At 45.9% G+C, this 21524-nt stretch overlaps 1 protein-coding gene across 1 annotated transcript; it reads right to left on the bottom strand.

Moving 5' to 3' along the window:
• Positions 1-7825: 7825 nt before the first annotated feature.
• Positions 7826-21295, bottom strand: OLFML1 (olfactomedin like 1). Its single transcript, XM_074998906.1, has 3 exons — positions 20884-21295; positions 13136-13424; positions 7826-8840 (listed from the first exon to the last, which is right to left on the bottom strand). The coding sequence occupies exons 1-3, from the start codon at positions 21070-21072 to the stop codon at positions 8062-8064; spliced, it is 1257 nt and encodes a 418-aa protein (XP_074855007.1). The 5' UTR covers positions 21073-21295; the 3' UTR covers positions 7826-8061.
• Positions 21296-21524: the final 229 nt, after the last annotated feature.

Genomic DNA, 21524 nt, shown 5'->3' with positions numbered 1-21524 from the left:
AGGCACAAATGTGATATATAAAGGTAAACATTTTAATTAATCACAGATTAGATACAATTTAAAAGGACCTCCTGGGAAATAATAAATAATATCAACTATTTAATATCTCTGTCCTCCCATGTGGCCAAAAGAAAGTGTGATTCCTCCTGCCCTCGTCACCTAAATGTTTAAAAAACCCTCCACTCTCCAAAAAATATTCATCGATCTTTGTATCACGCAGGTTGTGTCTACACTAGTCCCCTTCTTCCAAGGGGGCATGGTAATCAGCCTGATCAGAGAACACTAATGAAGTGCTGTGATGATTATGCAGCACTTCATTAGGCTAATTCTCCCCACAGCAACTTCGAAGTGTCAAACTTTGAAGTGGTGGCATGCCATGGAAGTGCACATGCCAGCAGTTCGAAGTCTGCCACTTCGAAGTTGCCATGGGGAGAATTAGCTTAATGAAGTGCTGCATATTCATCACAGCATTTCATCAGTATTTTCCGATCAGGCTGATTACTGTGCCCCCTTCAAAGAAGGGGGCTAGTGTAGACATGGCCACAGTGTCTTAAAGAGCTTCTACAGTCTACCTTCCTATATTCCCCTCTGTTCAGCACTGTTGAGGCCACATCTGGAGTATTGTATCCAGTTCTGGGGTCCCCAGTATAGAAAGGTAGTGGATGCATTGGAGAGGGTCCAGCAGAGGCCAACAAAAATGATTGGGGGTTGGAGCATGTGATGTATAAGGAGAGGCTGAGGGATTTGGGCTTATTTAGTTTGTAGAAGAGAAGAGTGAGGGGTGATTTGATAGCAACCTTCAGCTTCCTGAAGGGGTGTTCTAAAGAAGATGGAGAGAGACTGTTCTCAGTAGTGACAGATGAAAGAACAAGGAGCCATAGTCTCAAGTTACAGAGCGGATGGTGTAGAAAAAACTATTTCAATTTCAGGAGAGTGGTGAACCACTGTAATGCATTACCAAAAGAGGTGGTGGAATCTCCATCGCTAGAGGTTTTTAAGTCTCGGTTTGACAGTTTTGGCTGGGATGATTTAATTAGGGTTGACCCTGCTTTAGGCAGAGGGCTGGACTCAATAACCACCCGAGGTCCCTTCCAGCCCCAGGATTCTATGAGTCTATGATTCCTGGCACTGGGACTGGACAACAGAGGGTCAATTAGTTAAAAATGAACTGTTCTGTGTATTCACTCTGAAGCATCTAGCACTGGCCTCTATCAAAGACAGGCTACTGGGCTATGTGGACCATTGGCCTGACATATTACAGACATTCTGATGTAACTGCAGTTAAGTAATTCCTTCCCAGATTGAGGGAGAACCTTCCACATTTGGTTGTAGTTTACACTACTCTATATAAAACTCGATTTGATAATGTTTACAAACTCTGTAGTATTTTTTCCAGTTGCCTTGAAAAGTTCTTTCTGGTGGCATACGTTTTAATTCTAACATTCACACTGAGACTTCATTCCAGATGTCCTTATTACTGGCAGTGGCTACGTCTACACGTGCCCCAAACTTCGAAATGGCCATGCAAATGGCCATTTCGAAGTTTACTAATGAAGTGCTGAAATGCATATTCAGCGCTTCATTAGCATGCGGGCGGCAGCGGCGCTTCGAAATTGACGAGCCTTGCCGCCGCGCGGCGTGTCCAGACGGGGCTCCTTTTCGAAAGGACGCCACCTTCTTCGAAGTCCCCTTATTCCCATGAGCTCATGGGAATAAGGGGACTTCGAAGTAGGCGGGGCCCTTTCGAAAAGGAGCCCCGTCTGGACGCGCCGCGCGGCAGCAAGGCTCGTCAATTTCGAAGCGCCGCTGCCGCCCGCATGCTAATGAAGCGCTGAATATGCATTTCAGCGCTTCATTAGTAAACTTCGAAATGGCCATTTGCATGGCCATTTCGAAGTTTGGGGCACGTGTAGACACAGCCAGTGTGTCCTAGTAAATATCATTTTTTTTTCTAGGTAGCTTCTCAATGAGTTCTTTTGCTTTGGCTTGTGGACTTCCCCTATCTGGAACTATCGCATACTGGCCAGTAGACTGGGCAGTGGGCAGTACACTTAAAAGGTATAATATTGCATGACTCTAACGGCTTCTGTCTTCCATAGAGCACTTCTGTAATTATAACTTATTTATGACCAATTTTCTTGGTAGGATATCATGGCTCTGAGTTTTGGCTTCACAGAAGTTCATATCTAAATATGCTATTACTGAAAAGAGAAAACAGTGCTTCAGATCTTCAGGTCTGGGTCATTTGACTCAGGCTTTCAAGGTTTGCTCTGTGGGGTTAAAAATAGCAATGTAGGTATATGGGCTCTGACTACACTCTGGGGTCTGATTTGAGCTTCCAGTTAAGAAATGTAAATACAGCATCCTTTGTGGGCCATTGATTGATGCCAGAAGCTTGTTGATATGGGGTTTAACGTTTTGCGATACCAATTAAGGTCTTTGTATCTCTGTCAAGATGTAGTAAATTAATAAAATAGAGCCTGCAGAAGGCTATCAGATACTTGCCAGATGCTAAGACATGTGGTATTTCTAGATTGTTCAGTATTATTCCCTCTCCAGAAGTTCTCATGCTAATAGTTTCCTGTTTTCTAATGTTTTTAAGTAATTTTTTTGTTTAAACTGTAACACCTGTCCAAGAATTAGTCAGTTTTTATATACTGATTTATTTAACATACCAAAAATGGCATTTCTTGTCAATGCTGAAATATTTAATTATGATACAATATAGACTTGATCTGGAAGTATTTGAGGTTCACAACAGCAATGTTCATGACCATTCAAATCTCTGTGCGTAGGCACCAGCTTCCCCCAGACCTTGTAGGTTGCTTAACCCCTCAACTCCATCCCTACTCAATCCCTTGGTCCCACACCAGTCCCACCTCCTCCTGCTCTTGCTCCATCTCAGGGCCTGCCCCACCTCTTTCCCCAAAGCCCCAAGCCTGCCCTGTTTCTTCCTGTACCCTCCTGTGAGCACGCCTTGTCTCTACTCCTCTCTCTCCTGCCCAAAGCATTCGGCACACAGGGAAACAGCTGATTTCAGTGGATGGGAGGAACTGGGAGAGAAAGGAAATTGTTGCATGGTGGAGCTGCTGGTGGGTGGGAGGGAGGCACTGGACTGGCTGCTGGTGAGTGCTAAAGTCCTAAGTGTATATATTTACATGGGATCACAGTGGTGATAACTGAAATCAGAGATGGCCCAGAAGGAATTTTGAAGTCTGGTCAATAAAATGTGCAACAGTCTTACTACCATACTATAAGGAGACTAGCTCATAATTTTAATAATATATTTATTTTTCTGCCATTCTGTTCCTTGATATGCAAGTATGTTCTCAGGTAATATAAAACTGCACAACATGTATGGATCTAATGTCCTTTCTAGGGAAGGTACGAACAAACAGTTATGCAACTACTGACAAAACATTTTGACTTAGATTATGTTTTTTGCTGACAGACTAATCCAATTATTTCTGTGTTGCAGACTACCACCTTCCAAGTCTATGTTATACTGCTTTGTATTTCAAATAAAAATTATGTTAAAAGACAATGTAATCAACGCAAGATTTAGTTTGCTGCCAACAAATTGCTACCACTGTCACTCCAGTGGACAATATAAAATTTGAAATTGTTCTTCCTAATTTGCATAGCTCTAAATTCCATTATAACTGGGGTAGAAACTGTTCTTTCTGTTGGCTGAGTTATTTCTAGTTCAAATGTGTGAAATATTATAATGGACTCTTTATGAAGGTATTAGTTTTTGATAAACTTGTTCATTTCAGTTATAAATTATAAAACAACATACGTATTTTCCCCTTCCATATCATACAAAACACAAGAAGCAGATAACAGTTAATCAGGATGTTCACTTACATTTCAGGAACTGCTTTTCGGCTGCACTTGTAGCTTATTTTTGAATATATTTCAAACAGATGGAAGTCTGGGGGTGCATCACTCCCTTCTTCCTCCAACTCTCATGGCTAATTCCAACAGGGATTAAAAGTAGCTGTCCATTGACCACAGAGGGGGAAAAATAAAAGCCAAGTAGAATAACCATATGGTGGACCCCTGGATTCTGGCACCCAAAACATGTACCATGCTTGCCCACCTTCCTGACAGCCCCCATTAATAATAGCAAAACTTTGTTACCACTATCAGATGGGTAGCCATGTAAGTCTGTATCCGCAAAAACTATGAGAAGTCCTGTGGCACCTTTTAGACTAACAGATTTTTGGAGCATAAGCTTTCGTGGGCAAAGACCTACTTCATCAGATGCTTGCCTGACAAAGTGGGTCTTTGCCCATGAAAGCTTATGCTCCAGAAAATCTGATAGTCTATAAGGTGCCACAGGACTTGTTGTTTTCGTTACCAGTCATGTGTATTTGCATTCATCTGCAATCCTACAGTAATGAGTCACTGTGTGCTAGTGTGCTGGAGGAAAAAGAAACAGCTAAGGATGTAAAGAAATAGTTTTAATTTTCAAACACTAAAAGTAGTGCTGTTAGAAATTGATTTAACCATCTGGATGGAGTTTTGCACACAATTGTTATTAATTAGTTTGTCATATATTTTCAGGTTCTCAGTTTTGTTTTACAGAGAAATGGCCTCACAACTTCTCTGACTGGCTTTCAGAAATCTATGACGAGTTGACAACTCAAGCATTTTCATAGGAGTACTTAATCTCTTGAGCTCTTACCTCAAAACATGTGGTCTACTGGGTAAAAACTGGTTTCAGCAAGATACATAGGCATGTGCATAAAGTTAGCAGTATGCTTAAGCACCTTGTTGAATACATTTAAGCACCTGCTTAGTCCCAGTGAATTTGTCATAAACAAGGTAGGGAGCTAGAAGGACTGAAACCCTGTTCCCACCTTTGCTAGTGACTGATTTTAAGGCTTCATAGCTCTTAACAAATATTTATTTAGCATTGAAGTAGTGCCCTGATATGATTGTGCAAGGAGGTGGGCAGCCTCAGGACAGAGCCCTGTGGCAGCCCACAGCAGCAAGGGGCCAGAGCCCCCTCAGTGACAGCGTGGGGTTGGGGCTGGAGGCTGGAGCCCCATAGGGCTGGGGAGGAAGCCAAAGCCCAGCAGAGGCTGAAGTTGAGCCCTAGAGGGGTTGTGGCTGGAGCCCTGGGATGCCAAAGTCGAAGCCCCATAGCTGCCAGGGGCCAGAGCCGCACAGTAGCCAGTCCAGAGCTGCAGCTCTGGGAGCTCAGGACAAACCTGAGCCCTGGGAATGTAGGGCTGTGTCTGGAGTCATGTGGCAGTGGAGCCGGCCAGAGCACTCCTGCAGCCCCAAGGGGCCTAGAACTGGGACTGAAGTCCCACGTATGGGGCGGACCACAACCCCACAGCGGCCCCAGGCCAGGGCTGGAGCGCCACACACAGGGCTGGTGGGGAGCCCCGAGCTGGGGCTTGAGCCATGTACTGGGCTGGCCAGAACCCCATTGCAGCCCTAGGGAGCCCCAGGCCAGAGTTGGAGCCTTGCATGTGGGGCGAACCAGGGCACGAGCCTGAGGCCCACAGCTGCCTTGCAGCAGCATGGCCTGGAACAGCAGGGAGCCCCACAGCAGGTGGGCAAGGAAGTGGGTTGGGGGAGCTGAAGCAGGAACTGAAGGGCCCATGCAGGGGACCTATCCTGATCTGGCAAATTCTCTCTTTTGGGACTGGTCAGCTCCTGACCAGGGAGGTGCAGCTTGTATTTGCCTTAGTATTGGGCAAATTACTAACCCTAACCCTTGGAATCTATCTGTAGCTCATACAGCCAGTCACAATCAAGGCTATTCCCTCTCTCGGAAGTCTGTGTTCATTCTGGTGACTTGCTCTCAAAGTATATTGCAAAATTAGTGTGGTTGTAGATATAGGGAACAAGACTGGACAGAGGTATGGGAAAACTCTCAGAGTGGGTAAAACAATTGGTGTGGATATAAGAACAGTATTTAAAATAATGGATGGTTTAGAGAAGGTGGATCAGAGGCTTTTATTCATCATGTGTTTTTACAGAAGAATAATTGTGCATTCACTGAAACTGAAAGCCAGCAAACTCAGAATTGGTGAAAGGAAAAGTTTCCTCATATAAAGCACATTTAGACTCTGGAACTCCTTGATACAGGAGGTCATTGAAGCTAGAGCTCAGCAGGATTAAAAAAAGGATTAAATGGTTATATGGATAAATCTTGTTTACTCGTAGAGCAGATGCAGTATAGACATGACAGTCTCAGTGATCAACATATTCAGTCCCAGACTTTAATCAACTATCTCAGCTTTTCATGGGTGAAAGGGAAATTCAGTCTCCAAACCTATTCAGTCCATGACCTCTCTGCTTTTGAATATTAATGGGGGTAATAATAACAGTTCTGGGGTAACAGTATTAGATCATTATCAATTAATTTGTATGTTAAAATACGTGTTTGAAGTGAAATGTCACGTTGGATGAGACCAATGGACTGTTTTCAAGGAAGGAGTAAGAAGCATTGTAATGGCGTTATGAGATACATTGCCTCCAGATAAAATTTCCATCTAAACCCCAATAGCAGAGGTTGCTTGGTCCCCTGAAGCATAGGAGTCATTCCTCTCAGAACTCTTTGTTCTTTTTCAATATTGACTTTTACAACTCTGGATATTCTTTTTCAGTGCTATTGGCATGTATCTGTCACAGATAAAGGCCCCAGTTCAGTGGTGCACTTAAGCACATTCTTAAATTTGAGTATATGCTTAAAGTTTAGTTGAAGTCAGTGAGACTTAAGTGCAGCTTACATGTGCTGATGGGCCTAAGCAGATGTGTTAAGTTAAAATGTGCTTAGGAGTTATATTCACTTGTCAAAAACTAACAGGATGACAATGACATTCAGTCAGGGTAGTGGAGAGGAGTTTCAGTTCCCAACTGCTGCCTGGGACCCCAGCATGGTGACCCCCTGCAGAACACAGCTCTGACGGAAGGCATGCTTGTTGGAACACTGACCAGCAGATGTCATTGGGACCATTGTTCCCTGAAAGATGAGAACTTGGGCAGCTTCCCAGGAGAGATTACGGTGCCTCCCAGCTGATCAGCAGAGCTCTCACAACCACCCACAGCTTCGCATAGTCGGCAACGTGTTTCTGTAAGTGATGCACAGCTGCACATGCCTTGGTGCACATGACGAAAATTTTTCTGCCTATGGGTAGAAAAAGTAGAGGGAACACTGCTTGGAACTCCCCTCAGAGTGGCTGCCTTTGTGGGAGACATAGTGCCCCACCCCCACTTGTCATTTCAGTATCATAACACTGACACTTGATGCAGGTCTATGAAGCCTGATACCATTGCTTTTCCAATCAGTAAGACCCATGTGGAGGTGAGCATATCAGCCTTAATGTGTCTGGGGGTGGGAGAGGGGAGGAGGTGAAAGTTCTAGCGGATGGGAATAAACTCAATTTAATGCTCAAGGGCCGTGTCTACACGAGCCCCAAACTTTGAAATGGCCACGCAAATGGCCATTTCGAAGTTTACTAATGAAGCGCTGAAATGCATATTCAGTGCTTCATTAGCATGCGGGCGGCCGCGGCACTTCGAAATTGCCGCAGCTTGCCGCTGCGTGTCTCGTCCAAACGGGGCTTCTTTTCGAAAGGACCCTGCCTACTTCGAAGTCCCCTTATTCCCATCTGCTCATTGGAATAAGGGGACTTCGAAGTAGGCAGGGTCCTTTCGAAAAGGAGCCCTGTCTGGATGAGACGCGCGGCGGTGAGCCGCGTCAATTTCAAAGTGCCGCGGCCGCCCGCATGCTAATGAAGCACTGAATAAGCATTTCAGTGCTTCATTAGTAAACTTCGAAATGGCCATTTGCGTGGCCATTTCGAAGTTTGGGGCTCATGTAGACGTAGCCAAGAAGTTATACGTTTCTTCCCATTGAGATGAGAATAGACTCCTTCTTCCCTGGATTTGTAAGTATGATAAACTGTATGACATGTTGCATCTAACAGTGAGCAAATAAGAGCAAGGGGAATTCTATGTTGGTAGCTGAGAAAAGAACTTGGGCCATTGGTCTTAAGCTTATTTTAATTAATTGTCTGTGAAAAGTTCCTAAAGATATTAACCTTTTTGCTTTGTCTGAAGTTTGTAAAGAATCTGGGATCCATTTGCCCAGGCAAATAATTGTTTTTCTTTGGGGTTATAATGTATCATGGAATGGCTACCCTGACGTTTGGGGAAAGGTATCGCAGGGATTTCATATGTATTTATAGCATCTAAGACATCATACACACATGCTATCCGAGATGTGCCTCCACTAGCAGAGTTGTACACAACATAGAGAGTGCCACACATCAGAAAAGCTGCTTCAGCATTCTTGCTGTTGCATGATGTGTCCCAAGTATGATCCACAGCCATAGTCATGTGGTTGATTTTTGTGATGACAAGGTTTCCACTTGTGTCTGGTTCTGCATGAATTGCCCACAGCCCTTGTTCATCAACAGCAAGATCTATTTTAGTAGCAGGAAACAGTTCATACGTAGGAATCTGTCCAGCACCTGGCAGAAGCATTCTGTCCGTTACCTTTCTTTTTTGGATGTTGTATTTCACTATCTCATTTAAAGAACCATACTTGTGATAAAACAGGAAACCATTATATATAACATGGCCAGTTCCCTGCCAGGAAAATGGTAGGTTAACTCTCCGTGGTGTTCGCTTATGATTCCTTTCTGTAAATGCCTGGATATTTGCAAATTCCAAAATAACATTTTTCTTGGCTCCACTTAAGAAATAAACCTTCAGATGGTCTTTGCCTGGATCTGTCATCCAAGAGCCGTGCACATTTCCAGCCTTCTTAACTATCTTTAGGGACTTGATGCTGACAAGCATGTTGTCACAACCTGTGAGGAAACAATCCAAATATAAAGGATCATAAAAATGGAATAACTGTGAATCATCTGATTATTCCCTCTTTGAATTCTTAGTCCCTTTCTTCATCCGTTGATTAGAGTATGTGCAAAATGTCTGTAAATGTAGCATCAAAATGGAGTTAAGTAATCAAAAAACTTATTTCATAGCATAGAAGCAACATCTTCTGCCATGGAAACTTATTACCTATCTCCAGCTATGTATATGGGGCCAGTTTCTGGTCTGTTACATCAATACCACCCAAACAGAATTGTATTATTGTTACTGAGAAGAGACATAGACCAGCAGCTTTGATTCTTCTCTCGTTCAGCTGAGTTTTATGTGGGTGTATGTACAATGTCTGTAGTGAGGTTACTGCTGGTTTACAACAGCAGGAAAGAAGAATCAAGCCCTTTACTTATAAATGATCCACAGGTTAAAGTCTGAGTTATTGAATTTTAACATACTATCTTTGGGGCTCGCTACTAGCCTTTCCCCTTAACAACATAAAAAGCCCTAACATGAAAAACAGCATCCCATATGAAGTCTAAATATAATTATCCCAATTTTGGGTTTTGTTCTGGCCCCTTCTCATCACCCAGGCAACATAAAAGAGCCAAAGAGCAGCTGGATCCTAAAGTCAGGAATCTCTCTGGCTTTGGGACATTCCATGGAGTGGTATAGGATTAGCAAAGCAACTCAGTCAGGTTAGAGGCATGTCATGGGACTAGGGCTATGTGACTTGCCAAAGTGATATGTTCATATACACACCTGTATGAAGGGAGTGCAAAATCTTACTACCACAAAAAAATTAGATAATTCTGAGTTGGTAGCATGTTACACCCACTTTTCACAGGTATTAAAGCTCCACAAGATGCCAGGCAGTGAGGAATCGTGCTCAGGGAATTCTCAAACGTTATCAAATCTCTGTCCCTTACAGCAAACATTTTATTATAATGTAGACTAGAGACATAAACAGCTTGCTTGCCAAGGGCACTAACAAATTACAAAAGACACTACTTGTAAGTTTAAGAATGTCTTTTAATAATGTGCAATCTTATTAGCCAAACAGAACAAGCAAGCCCCTAAAGCAAGAAGTTTTGGCAGTAGATGAAACATAGAAGGCAAGAGTTTGCTTTGGTCTTCTATCATCAGCCTCCTCTCTTTTTACTTGATCCAAATCGATTGAAGTCAACAGAATTACTCACATTGCCTCCAGACACAGACCTCTTTTTGTACTTTTGGATACTGATACCTGCTTTATATGCACTTCTTCGGTTACTGCTGTTAACATGAAAGACTGGGGATGCCTCTACTGCCCTAGGATGCTTCCAAATTTCACCCCATCAGACTCAGACAGCAGTTTGATGCCTAATGGGCAGAAATGCCATGTCTCACTCCCAGACAAGGCCGGGTTGGAATATCAACCACTCCTGCACAATCTGTGCCTGCGCATACCCAAATATAAGCACAGGAATGGGCCCTCAAGTGAGAGCAACTTACCTTGCTTCTCTACCACTCTAGTGAAATGGGCAAGTGAAAGGATCTGAGTCCTTGCTCCCACTTCCTTTACCCAGAGGCTTCCATGATCTTGAAGGTTTCTACTGTCCAACTGTGAAGGCAGCACCACTGCCAGCAGCAGCACAAAAGTAAGGGAGGCAATGCTACACCATGCCTCTTTTACTTCTGCGCTGCTGCTAATAGTGACTTTGCTTTTTGACTGGGTGCCTGGCCAGTAGCTGCTGCTTTCTGGCCGCCCAGGCCAGGCTGCACAGGAAGGAGTTTCTAAGCCTGTGATTCCTCCAGCCAGATACCCGCTGACCACCAGGCCCACAGGGAGGTAACCCAAGGGTTGGCCTGCTCTGCAGGAGCAAGAGCTGAAAGACCTGCTGCCTACTCCTCTCAGCCAGACTGGCAGCTTTAGGAGGCGTCGCCTGCGCCTTGCCCTGCTGACCAGGTAGGGCTCCAGCCATAGCTTTGCCAGCACTCACCACTACTCCAGCAGCCAAGGCCCACTAGCTTGCAGTACTCTGACAGTCCCTCCTGACTGTGACATCCTGGACAGTCCTCCACCTCTATGGTCGGCCCTGCTTCTGACCCCTACAGCAGTGCTTCTCTACCAGTAGTACAAGGCCTTCCAGGGATAGATATTTGCCTAGTTTTATAACAGAATACATTAAAAAAAACAATAGTAAAGTCACACATCTGACAAAGTGGGTCTTAGCCCATGAAAGCTTATGCTCCAAAAAATCTGTTAGTCTATAAGGTGTCACAGGACTTCTCATTGTTTCTACTAGTAAAGTCAGTACAATCTAAAAGTTCATTCAGACAATGACCTGTTTCTACTGCTTCATACGCCTTATGCTGAAATATAAGTAACAACATTTCTATTCCAATTCATTTATTTGATAATAAGATGGTAGAAAGTCACCTAATTTTTCAGTAGTAGTCTTCTGTGATATTTGTGCATATTTTTGTAAGTAGTTCATAAATGAGGTGTAAGTTAGTAGCAGGCAAAACAAATCTGGCTCCTGAAAAGGGTACAGCAATCTGGAAAGGTTGAATAGCACTTGTTTCAAGACTTCAGATTACCTTAGGACCACGTTACTTAATCTGCTGCCGTTAGGAGTACACAAGAGACATCTGAGGGTATTTGCAGGTACTTTATAAAAAAAGTGCTTTGCATGTTGAATAGTAACAGAGAGAAAGCCATGCTAGTCTATATACTATCAAAACAAAAAAGCAGTCCATTAGCACTTTAACAAAATAATGTATTTAGAGAGCTTTCGTGGGACAGACCTGCTTCTTCAGATCATAGCCATACCAGAACAGACTCAATATTTAAGGCACAGACAACCAAAATAGTAATCCAGGTGGACAAATCAGAAAAAAAAATTATCAAGGTGAGCAAATCAGAGAGTAGGGGGCAGAAGCGGGTGGGGAGTCAAGAATTAGATGAAGCCAAGTATGCAAACGAGCCCCTATAATGACCCAGAAAATTCCCATCCCGGCTCAAACACGTTTTTGAACCGGGATGGGAATTTTCTGGGTCATTATAGGGGCTCGTTTGCATACTTGGCTTCATCTAATTCTTCACTCTCCCCGCCCTGCCCCCGGCTGCTTTTGCCCCTCTACTCTCTGATTTGCTCACCTTGATAATTTTTTTTCTGATTTGTCCATCTGGATTACTATATTTGGTTCTCTGTGCCTTAAATATTGAGTCTGTTCTGGTGTGGCTATAGTCTGAAGAAGTCTGTCCCACGAAAGCTCTCCAAATACATTATTTGGTTAGTCTTTAAAGTGCTACTTGACTGCTTTTTTGCTTTTATAAAAAAAGTTTGAGAAACTCTGCCCTCTAGATTTCAGGTTAAACCGTCAACTGAATTCAGATGTTCTAAGGTGATCACCGTGAATTGCACGTGCAGCTTAAATCTACAGTCTGGAGGCTGAGTGTCATGTGAGTTTCTCAGAGTGGTGATGATTAGAGGCCTGAGACCTGAGTGGAATAACCTTAAGGAAACAGAAAGGAATCAGAGGTGGAATTATCTTGGGAGCTGTACCAGATGCCTGAACGTACCCCGAGCAGATTTTTAATGTTCTTGTTCCAATTAAAGATCTGTTTGCCAGAAGCCAGTTTAACATGCAATACAGTACGCATATAACAAGTATTTTAATTACACCATTTCTCTTATCATATTGGTGTATTTGTTTCCTTGGTTGAAAGATCAATATTAACACACTTAGGCCATGTCTACACTTAGTAAAAACTTCGAAATGGCCATGCTAATAGCCAGATCAAAGAATATTAATAAGGCGCTGAAATGCATATTGAGCGCCTCATTAGCATGCTGGTGGCTGCAGCACTTTGCAATTGCCGCGTTTTGCTGCTGTGCAGCTCGTGTATACTGGGGTCCTTTTCGAAAGGACCCCACCAACTTTGAAATCCCCTTACTCCTATGAGCTCATAGGAATAAGGGGATTTTGATGTTGGCTGGGTCCTTTTGAAAAGGACACTCTTGTAGACAAACCGTGCGGCAGTGAAACACGGCAATTTTGAAGTGCCGCAGCTGCCAGCGTGCTAATGAGGCGCTGAATATACATTTCAGTGCCTCATTAGTATTCTTCGATCTGGCCACTAGCATAGCCATTTCGAAGTTTTTACTAAGTGCAGACATAGCCTTAAAGAACGTACACTTGTAAATATTCTTTATCCACGTAACTGTCAAAATGTATTGACTGAGGCCTGGCTCTCTTTAGATCTAAGTTTTGAAAAGTAAATAGTTCTTACTTGCATTAAGCATGAGCTTGACTTTCCTTTTTTTTTCTGCTTCTTCATTTAGCAGCTTTTTCTCCAGGTCTTCATCTACTTCCACACAAGCAGTAGATTCTCTGTTTGATTCAAAATAGTCAATGTCCCTTTGAGCTCTTTCAACTCTTGATAGCAAAAGCTCCAATTCATTTTTTATCTCAGCCTTATAAACTTTCAGGCCCTCCAGGCGTGATACAATCCTCCTTGAAAACTCTCGGAATTCTTGTACATAATCCAGTACATCTTGGTTGCATTTTTCCAGCCTGCTCTTGAAATGGAATACAGAATATACAAAATATATATTTGCTTGTGATTATATGTGTATTTTCTATACACAAGGTTTAATACGTACTCTGTTTATAAATATAACTGCCACCCCTCTTTCCCCATTTCGACTACCTCTCTCTGGTCACTTACTAATCTGTATGAAGAAGTCACTGAAATTCATATTTATGATTAAATTGCTGCATTCTCCCTTGCTATGAAGTCTGAAATCCAGATCTTTGTAGAGGTGAGCCCTGGTAGAACCGATTAGAGGATTGGGCTGCAGAACAGAGAAATCACTGGTGACCCCTCCCTCCCCGAGGGCACTCAGAATCCCCTTGTCGGATCCCTGCTGAGTCTCATAAAAATGTGAATGCAGGGGCTGTTAGAGCCAGGAACCAGTCACATTTCACATGTTGCTTTGCTTGCTCAATAGATATGTGATCTAGAGTTAATGCTACTTAATCTTCTTTAGCATTTAAAATGGAAATTCAAAATTTTGACTTACAAATCAGAATTTGTGAAGGAAGTTTGTGTCAAAATAGTAATAGCTGTGACAGTAGACTCGAAGAAGATATGGCAATGGAATTCAGATTTTTGTCACTGTTTGAAAGACCAGTACACCTATTCAGCCAATGCCAGATGAGCTCATCTTCAGTCAGGCCTTGCCCATCTGACCATTTCGAATGGACCCTACCATCCAGGAGCATTTTCAAAAGTGTCTAGTGCAGGGATATCCAACAGGCAGCCCACAGAGCCTTTTTATCTGGCCTGCTGGGCCGGCTGTCAAGGTAGAACCAGCTGCCATGGGGTGGGCTGCAGCAGAGCCCTGGCGGCTGTGGTGCAGAGCCGCCCCTGGCCCTAGGGCAGAGTCCTGGCTGGGGTGCGGGGCCAGCAGCAGAGCTCCAGTGGCTGGAGTGCCGAGACACTGCCGGCCCAGGGGGAAGAATCCCCAGCTGCGGCATGGGGCTGGCAGCAGAGTAGTTTAGGGCTGCAAGGGGGTTTAAGCTTGGGGGTGGATAGGGGGCAGTTTGGGGCTGTGGGGGGAGGTTTAAGGCTGGGGTGGGAGGTGGTTTGGGACTGTGGGGGATCTTAGGCTGGGGGCAGTTTGGGACTGCATGGGGTTTAAGGCTGGAGTCAGGGGAGCAGTCTAGTGCAGCAAGGGTTTAGTCTGGTGGGGGTGGTTCAGGTATATTTTGTGTAAAAGTGTGGAGTTCCCACCCTCTGAAAACCAGAACTCTCCAAGCTGTTTCATATTGACCCCTCAAAAACCAAGATACCAGGATTGTCAGGCACTTCTGAAAATTTAGGCCCCTTTAGTGCGTCAGAACTCTGTCAAAGACTAGGTGATTTCTAAAAGCCAGTGATTTTTATAGGACTTTTCATCAACAAATCATAAATAAAACTTTATGGTGGGGGAAACTGAGGCAGGGAGCACTATGATTTGCCAAGCGGCATGCAGCAAGGCAGCGCCAGAGCTGAGAATAAAACCCAGGTGTCCTGGAGCCTAGTCCAATGCTCCTTCCATTAAGCCACACTGCTTATCTGATGAGTTTTTGAAAATGTGCCAATATCTTAGGACAGATTCAGAAGAATGGTGGACCTAGCTAGTTAATAGACTGGGTACTCAATTGTGGTACTTTACGCTGAAGGTTTCAAGCTTTTCATTTTGGTTATGTCTAGATTAGAGGGTTTTGTCGACAAAATGGCCATTTTTTCCACAAAATCTCAGGAACATCCAGATTCCCAAGCATGGTCTCTCGAGAGTAAGTCAACAGAAAGCAGTGCTTTTGTCGACAGCTGTACCCTGCTGTCTGCGAGGAAGAACACCTCTATCGACAGACAGCTGTTGACAAAAAGCAGGTATGGACATTCCGGGGAGCCTTCTGTTGACAGAAAAGGCCTCCAGGGCACTGTGCAGGTGCCCCAGGGGACACCCTGTCCACACAATCAGCACTCTATGGTTCCTGCCTCTGGCCAGGGAACCTGGGAAACCCTGTGACAGGAAGCTGAGAGTGTGGAAGCAGCCAGGTAGCACTCTGCAGTGCCCCATGCCCTTGCAGCCACGCCTTAACAGCAAGCGTTCCCCATGGTGCACCAGCAGGGAGCCTGCAACCCCCCTGGGCCCTCGAGGGACCAGACTGTGTGGTCACAGGAGCTACCCTCAGGCAGCAAGAGACGGGCCCCCTCCTGGACTGGGGCTGAGGTCCAAGTCCTTTGGACCCGCAGGGTGAGGAGGAGACCCTACAGCACCTGAAGGCAAAGCACTGCAGTGCCCCCATATATACCCAGATGGCCAGTGCCCTGGACGAATGGGGCCACTTCCCCCACCACCACCCTAAACCATGGAACAGCTCCAGGCAAAGGTAAAAGAACTGCACCAGGGCTACGTCTGGACCCAGGATGCTGCCCAATGCTCTGGGGGCAGGACCAGCAACCTACTGCATGACATCCTGGGGTGGGGGAATCATAGAAGCATAGACATGTGCTTAGTGCCCCCCCATGCTGCAGTGGGAGCCCCCAGAGGAGGAGGAGGAGTAGCACTCTGAGAACAATCTCCTGCTTGAGCCAGAGATGGAGTTGGAGGCCAGCAGCAGCATGCAGCAGCACGATTTAGTCCCTGTCAGCCAGGCCACCTCGAGGGCGTCCTCAGAGCTGGGAAGGGTAGCCTGCGCATCACACACCCAGGGCATGGGAGGTGGGTGCAGACAAGGTGTTCTGCAAGTGTCATCCGGCTGGCTCAAGTGGGATGCTGTGCTGTGTTCCCAGCATGTGAAACCATGTGCAAAGTAGCATGCACCACCCGGAGCCAGCAGACAGACCCTGGGCACAGCCCTTGCGGGGTGGCCTCCCAGCACCTGTCATGGCTGGAAGTGGGCTAGGCACAAGGGCACAGACCTGACCCCAGACACGCCGAGTAGTGCAGCGCCCATGACACAGGCATGCCTGTCGACGAGAGGCAGCATCTGCTCCCATGAGCAGTGCTGTGACCTGCAGGTGGGTGAGTGGGCCCTGAGGAGGATGAGGCTGCTCCCAGCTCACCCATCACCCATGAGGGGACCCTTCTGTGGCTGTAGCCCCCCACCTTGGCCATTAGCCCATTGAGCATGGGGTGGAATTGCTGTGGTCAGCCTGGGTCCGAGAGGCGCCATGGAGCCCCCATGAGGCAGGGCCCTCTGTGCAGGCCACACATGCTTTTGCTCCCAGGACATTCCTGTCCCTTGGCCTGGGGAGTGTTGGTTGCTGCTTATGGTGTGGGGCAGGGCATTAGGGGTCACACTCTATGAATGACTCACTGTCTCTCTTCCTTGTTTTACTTACAACTGGACCTGTACCGACCAAGGGTTGAGCCATCCCCACCTCACCACCAGGGTGAGCCTGCAGCCAGAGGGGCCATTGGCATGTCTATGAGGACCTCCAACAGGACCACAATGCTGCCTGCTGGACGATGATGCAGGCCATGGAGCGGCAGCTGCAGGCCTGGGACCTACTCATGTCCCACTTTGATGCCATCACCAGTGTCTGATGGGACATGATGGCTCAGCTGCCCATGGCTGCCTCTCTCTCACCGCCTTCATCCTGCCCCTGCCGGCCCTCCCACAGGGCATGCTGGACCTGCTTCAGTGGGTGATGGCCATGGCTGGCTCCCCTGCCCCCAGTCTTCCCCTGCTCCCCCTCCCACCCAGACCCCACCACAGCCCCTCCTGCTCTTGATGGGGGCCCTGAACTCATGGCAGGAAGGGATCCAAAGGTCAACGCGGCCTGGGGTCCCACTTCACTTTGGGTTTGCAGCTGCTTGGCTTGAGGCCTCCCCATCCCCCGTCCCAAGCCTGTCCCCCACTGTAAGTAGTTATGTGTCTCTTATCTTTAAATAGTTCTGAACTGCACTATTTTTGTTTTGCACATGTTTATTTTTGTTGAGTAAAAGCCAGTTAATTGTTCACCACACCTGCATCCCTCTTCATTCTTCTGGAATCGTGGAGGGTGAGAGGGTGAAGGGGAGGGATCATGGTGAGGACGGGGTAGGGCTGTGGGCCAAGGCCCCTGCTAGGGGGGCCCTGGGGATGGTTACTGGGGTGCTTGGGAGAAACTCTCCCTCAGGGCCTCTTGGATCCGCAGCCCATCCTGATGGCCTTGGTGGATGACAGTTGCACCCGGCTGCTCATCAACATGCCCCTTGTGGCTCGCGTCCACCCCCGCCTCAGGAAGAAGGTCTCTCTTTTCCCCTCCACAGTCTTGTGCAGGGCACAACACACCATCACAACTTGGGGTATATTGTGCTTCCCCATGCCAAGGTGGGTCATCAGACACCTGAAGCCTGCCTTGAGGTGTCCGAAGGTGCACTCAACCTGCATCCTGGCTGGTTGGTTTCATGAGCCAGGGCATGAGGGTTTAGGCTGCATTCCCCCATGATCCAGAGTGACATCTGAATGTCCCTGACCGACAGCTCATAACAGGGGACAAGTGTGCCCACCTCCAGCCTCCAGCACAGGCTGGAGTTGCTGAACATGTGGGCATCATGTGCCTCACCCATCCACCCATGCAAATGTCCATAAACTGTCCATGATGGTTGACCAGGGCCTGCGGAACCATGGAGAAGTATCCTTTGCAGTTCATGGACTAGGATGTGCTATGCTCAGGATGCAGATTGGGATGTGGGTCCCATCGATGGCCTGGATGCATTTCAGGAACCCCAAGGTGGCAAATTCAGCCACAGTTTTGTCAGGGTCGCCCATATGGATGATCCTCTGCAGCAGGATCTTGTTGATGGCCATCACAACCTGCAGAGGGAGGAGACTGAGCACACATGTTGGGGACTGAAGGGGGGAGTCCCTGGGCCCTAGGGGATTCCCCCCACTGAACTCTCCAGGAGCCTCTCCCATGGGAAGGTCATCGCACCTCCCCACCCCAGCAGCAGGGCTGCGCAAGAGTTGGACAACATGGTCCCCCAGGGATGGAGCTTTTCCCCCCTCCACGCCCCCCAACCCCCTGACTCTGCTTCCTGAGTGTCCCCTGCTTTGGCAGGACACCACCTCCCGTGTAGGCACGGCAGCCCAGGAGTGCCTTACCTCCATGAGGATGGCCCCAGTAGTGGACTTCCCCACGCTGAACTGGCTGTCCACCAAGCAGTAACTGTTGAGGGTGGCAAGCTTCCAGAGGGCAACTGTGACCTCCTTCTCCACACGCTTGGCAGGCCACAGCCAGGTGTCCTGTCTCCTCAGGAAGAGGGCAAGCCAGGCACAGAGCTCCAGGAAGGTGGCCTTCTGCATTCAGAAATTCTGGAGCCACTGCTGGTCATCCCACTGACCCATGACCAGCTAGTCCCACCAGTCAGAAGTGGTGTGATGCCTCCAGAGCCGCCTGTGCACTTGAGGAGTGGGCACAGATGTGAGCATCCTGCAGCCATCGCAAGGTCCCTTGGCCGTCAGGAGGTTCAGCAGCTGCTGCTGGATCTCTGTGGTGGGGGCAAAGGAAGCCCCCCGGTGGCAGCTCTGGCACCATGGTTCCCAGGGACCAGCTGCATTGCCCACCAAGACACAAAGCTCTTCTCTGGCTGTCCCTCAAGGATGTAGGCATGACTGAAGCAGAGGCAGGGAAAGCAGGGGTGTGTGTCTCGCCAGGGCACCTGGAAGGAACTGGTGACCTGCAGCCCTGTCCGCCGTGGTTCCAAATGGCAGTTATGCTGGTAGAGCAGCCAGGCTATCTGGCCACTCTCTGTCGACAGAGCAGATCACTCTTTCGATCCGCTTTGTGGTCTGGCTGCGATCTGCCAACAGAAGTTTTGTCACAAGATATCTTGCGACAAAAACTTCTGCCAACAAATCGCTATAATCTAGACATAGCCTTTGGGTGTTAGATGAGCTGTTCTATGATTGAGGAATTATGTTTGCTAAAGGAACTGGGCTGTTTGTGTTATGTGTTGCATTCTCGGAAATCTTTGCTGTGGTTTTTAGAGCTCTCTGAGTCATGTAGCTACATGACATTTAATGTGAATTATTTAAAGAACTAACAAGGATTTTTGCATATGACCATAATCCCTGCCAAGAGGCCCATGTACCCATCTCTCCTCCTCAATACACAAAGTATCTCCATTCACGCTCCCCAGTGTCCAGTTTCTGCTTCTCCCTCCTGTATTTACCCCTCCCCTTTTCTGCTCTAGCTGTTTACTCTTTCTTTATCACTACTCCCTTGGTTTTAGCTTTCTGGAAGTGTGTGGAAGGGATAAAGCCATTGTTTTCCCCTGAAAGTGGAAATGTTTGGGAGATATCTGTCCTGTCCTCGTCACTCATACAGTTTTGCATACATCAGCTTCTGTAGATGTCCCAAGATCTGCAAGAACCTCAGGATGTTGGCTGGCTTTGGGGTCAGAACCAGGGGTGATGGGGGCAGGGAAACTTATTTCTTCTCCTATGGAGCAAAATAGAGGAAACAGCCAGTTGAAACTTCTATGATTTTCATTCTTGTGTAGGTAAATGAAATACTAATCCCAGCCCACCTGGGACAGAACATTGGCTCAGTCCTTCACTGCTTTTTCAGGCAAGCTCCTGTGGAAGCCAGTGAGAGCTACACATGAGAAAGGAGGGCAGGAGTGGCTACTGTTGCAGCTTCTTTACAGTTAATTTATTAACACAGATCACAAGCTGAAGGCATGATAGTAATATTTAATAATTCATCCCATGTAAATCCTGTCCTACTGAGCATGGGTGACACTGTTTAAATAAAGTACGCTTGATGGGAAACTGGCATTTAGGATCTAATATGATGTAAATCTCTGTATTTTTTTTTTAATAATACAGTCTCAATTTAATTAGCACGATTCTGTGATCTTAACTGAAGGAAGAGGACAGGTAAAGGGGTAGGTGGTTGCCCAGTTTAAGAGACTGTCATCTTACAAAATTTAGCAGAACCAATTTTTTTTCCATCTCCCAACCACATGGGAATTTTTTTAGTCTTTTGTTGAAATGCAAATACACTTAAAGCATACAAAAATGCTTAATATAGTGCTCATCACTTCCCTGCAGACAGAGAAATGCCTTGTAAGCTTCAAGCTACTTTCAGTGCTTACTACTTCATCATTAACCTTTGTCAGCAACCTTGTGATGCTAACAGGAAATGCAAATGTTCTGGAGATGTACCGTGACAGCAATTTAAACATTTACAGGTTTTTATCTACATTCTATTGATGGGATTACACAGATGCAACTGGTGGCAGAACTTGGTTCTTCATAATACAATAAAAATGCTGTGATACGATACATAATACTATAACATGAAATGGCAGTTACAAATTTTAATTACCATATTATACTTACTAACTTTTTAATTTCATTTATATTATTCGTTATTTTACTGGTTATGATTAACATATATGCAGTTTATATAAACAAGAACATGCACCGCCTTTCAAATATATTTGCAATGAGACAACGTTCCTATGACACAATTATATAGATAGCACATACCTCTAATGATAGAAAACGTCGGTCGATGTAATGCATTAATGCTGCATCTTGCATTACATATTGGGCCTCTCCCATGGTACTGGTGAAAAATGAAACTAATAAAAATCCAAGTTGCAAGATTGCCATTTTTTCATGTAATCTTGCAGAGGAAAATAAACAAGAACAATGGGGCGGGGAGAGAGTAATCATACTAAAACTTCCCCACTCGAGAATTAAAGTCAATCTAATTTCTGCCTGATGCTATGATGTGAAAAAAAACAGCTAAAATGCAAAGTCTGAGAGAATTAAACAATATAAAATGGCTGTTTTCAGCCTGCAGTCGATCATTAAAACAATAAAGTTGTGGAAAGCATTCAGCTAGATGTGTTTATTTCTAGAAGCCAGATGAATGCTTTCCAGCCTGTGATCTTGTGATCAATCCCAGATGTTCACTACTGCGTCACATAAGCCTTTTGTCCCATTATATTAAATAAAAACAAAACCAACCCTCCATTCTCACCAACAGAATCATATTGAAGGCCAGATCCCTAGTGCATGCAAATCAGAAAGTCTGTGTCTACCCATGCCCCTCCCTTTTGGAAGGAGCATGTTAATGAGGCACTTTGGAATATATGTATTCAGGGACTCAATAGCATAATAGT

This window comes from Carettochelys insculpta, chromosome 6 (genome assembly GCF_033958435.1).
Source record: "Carettochelys insculpta isolate YL-2023 chromosome 6, ASM3395843v1, whole genome shotgun sequence".
Classification (NCBI taxonomy): Eukaryota; Metazoa; Chordata; order Testudines; family Carettochelyidae; genus Carettochelys; species Carettochelys insculpta.
The sequence above is the reverse complement of the archived record's forward strand: the minus strand, read 5'-3'. Positions and strand labels throughout refer to the sequence as shown.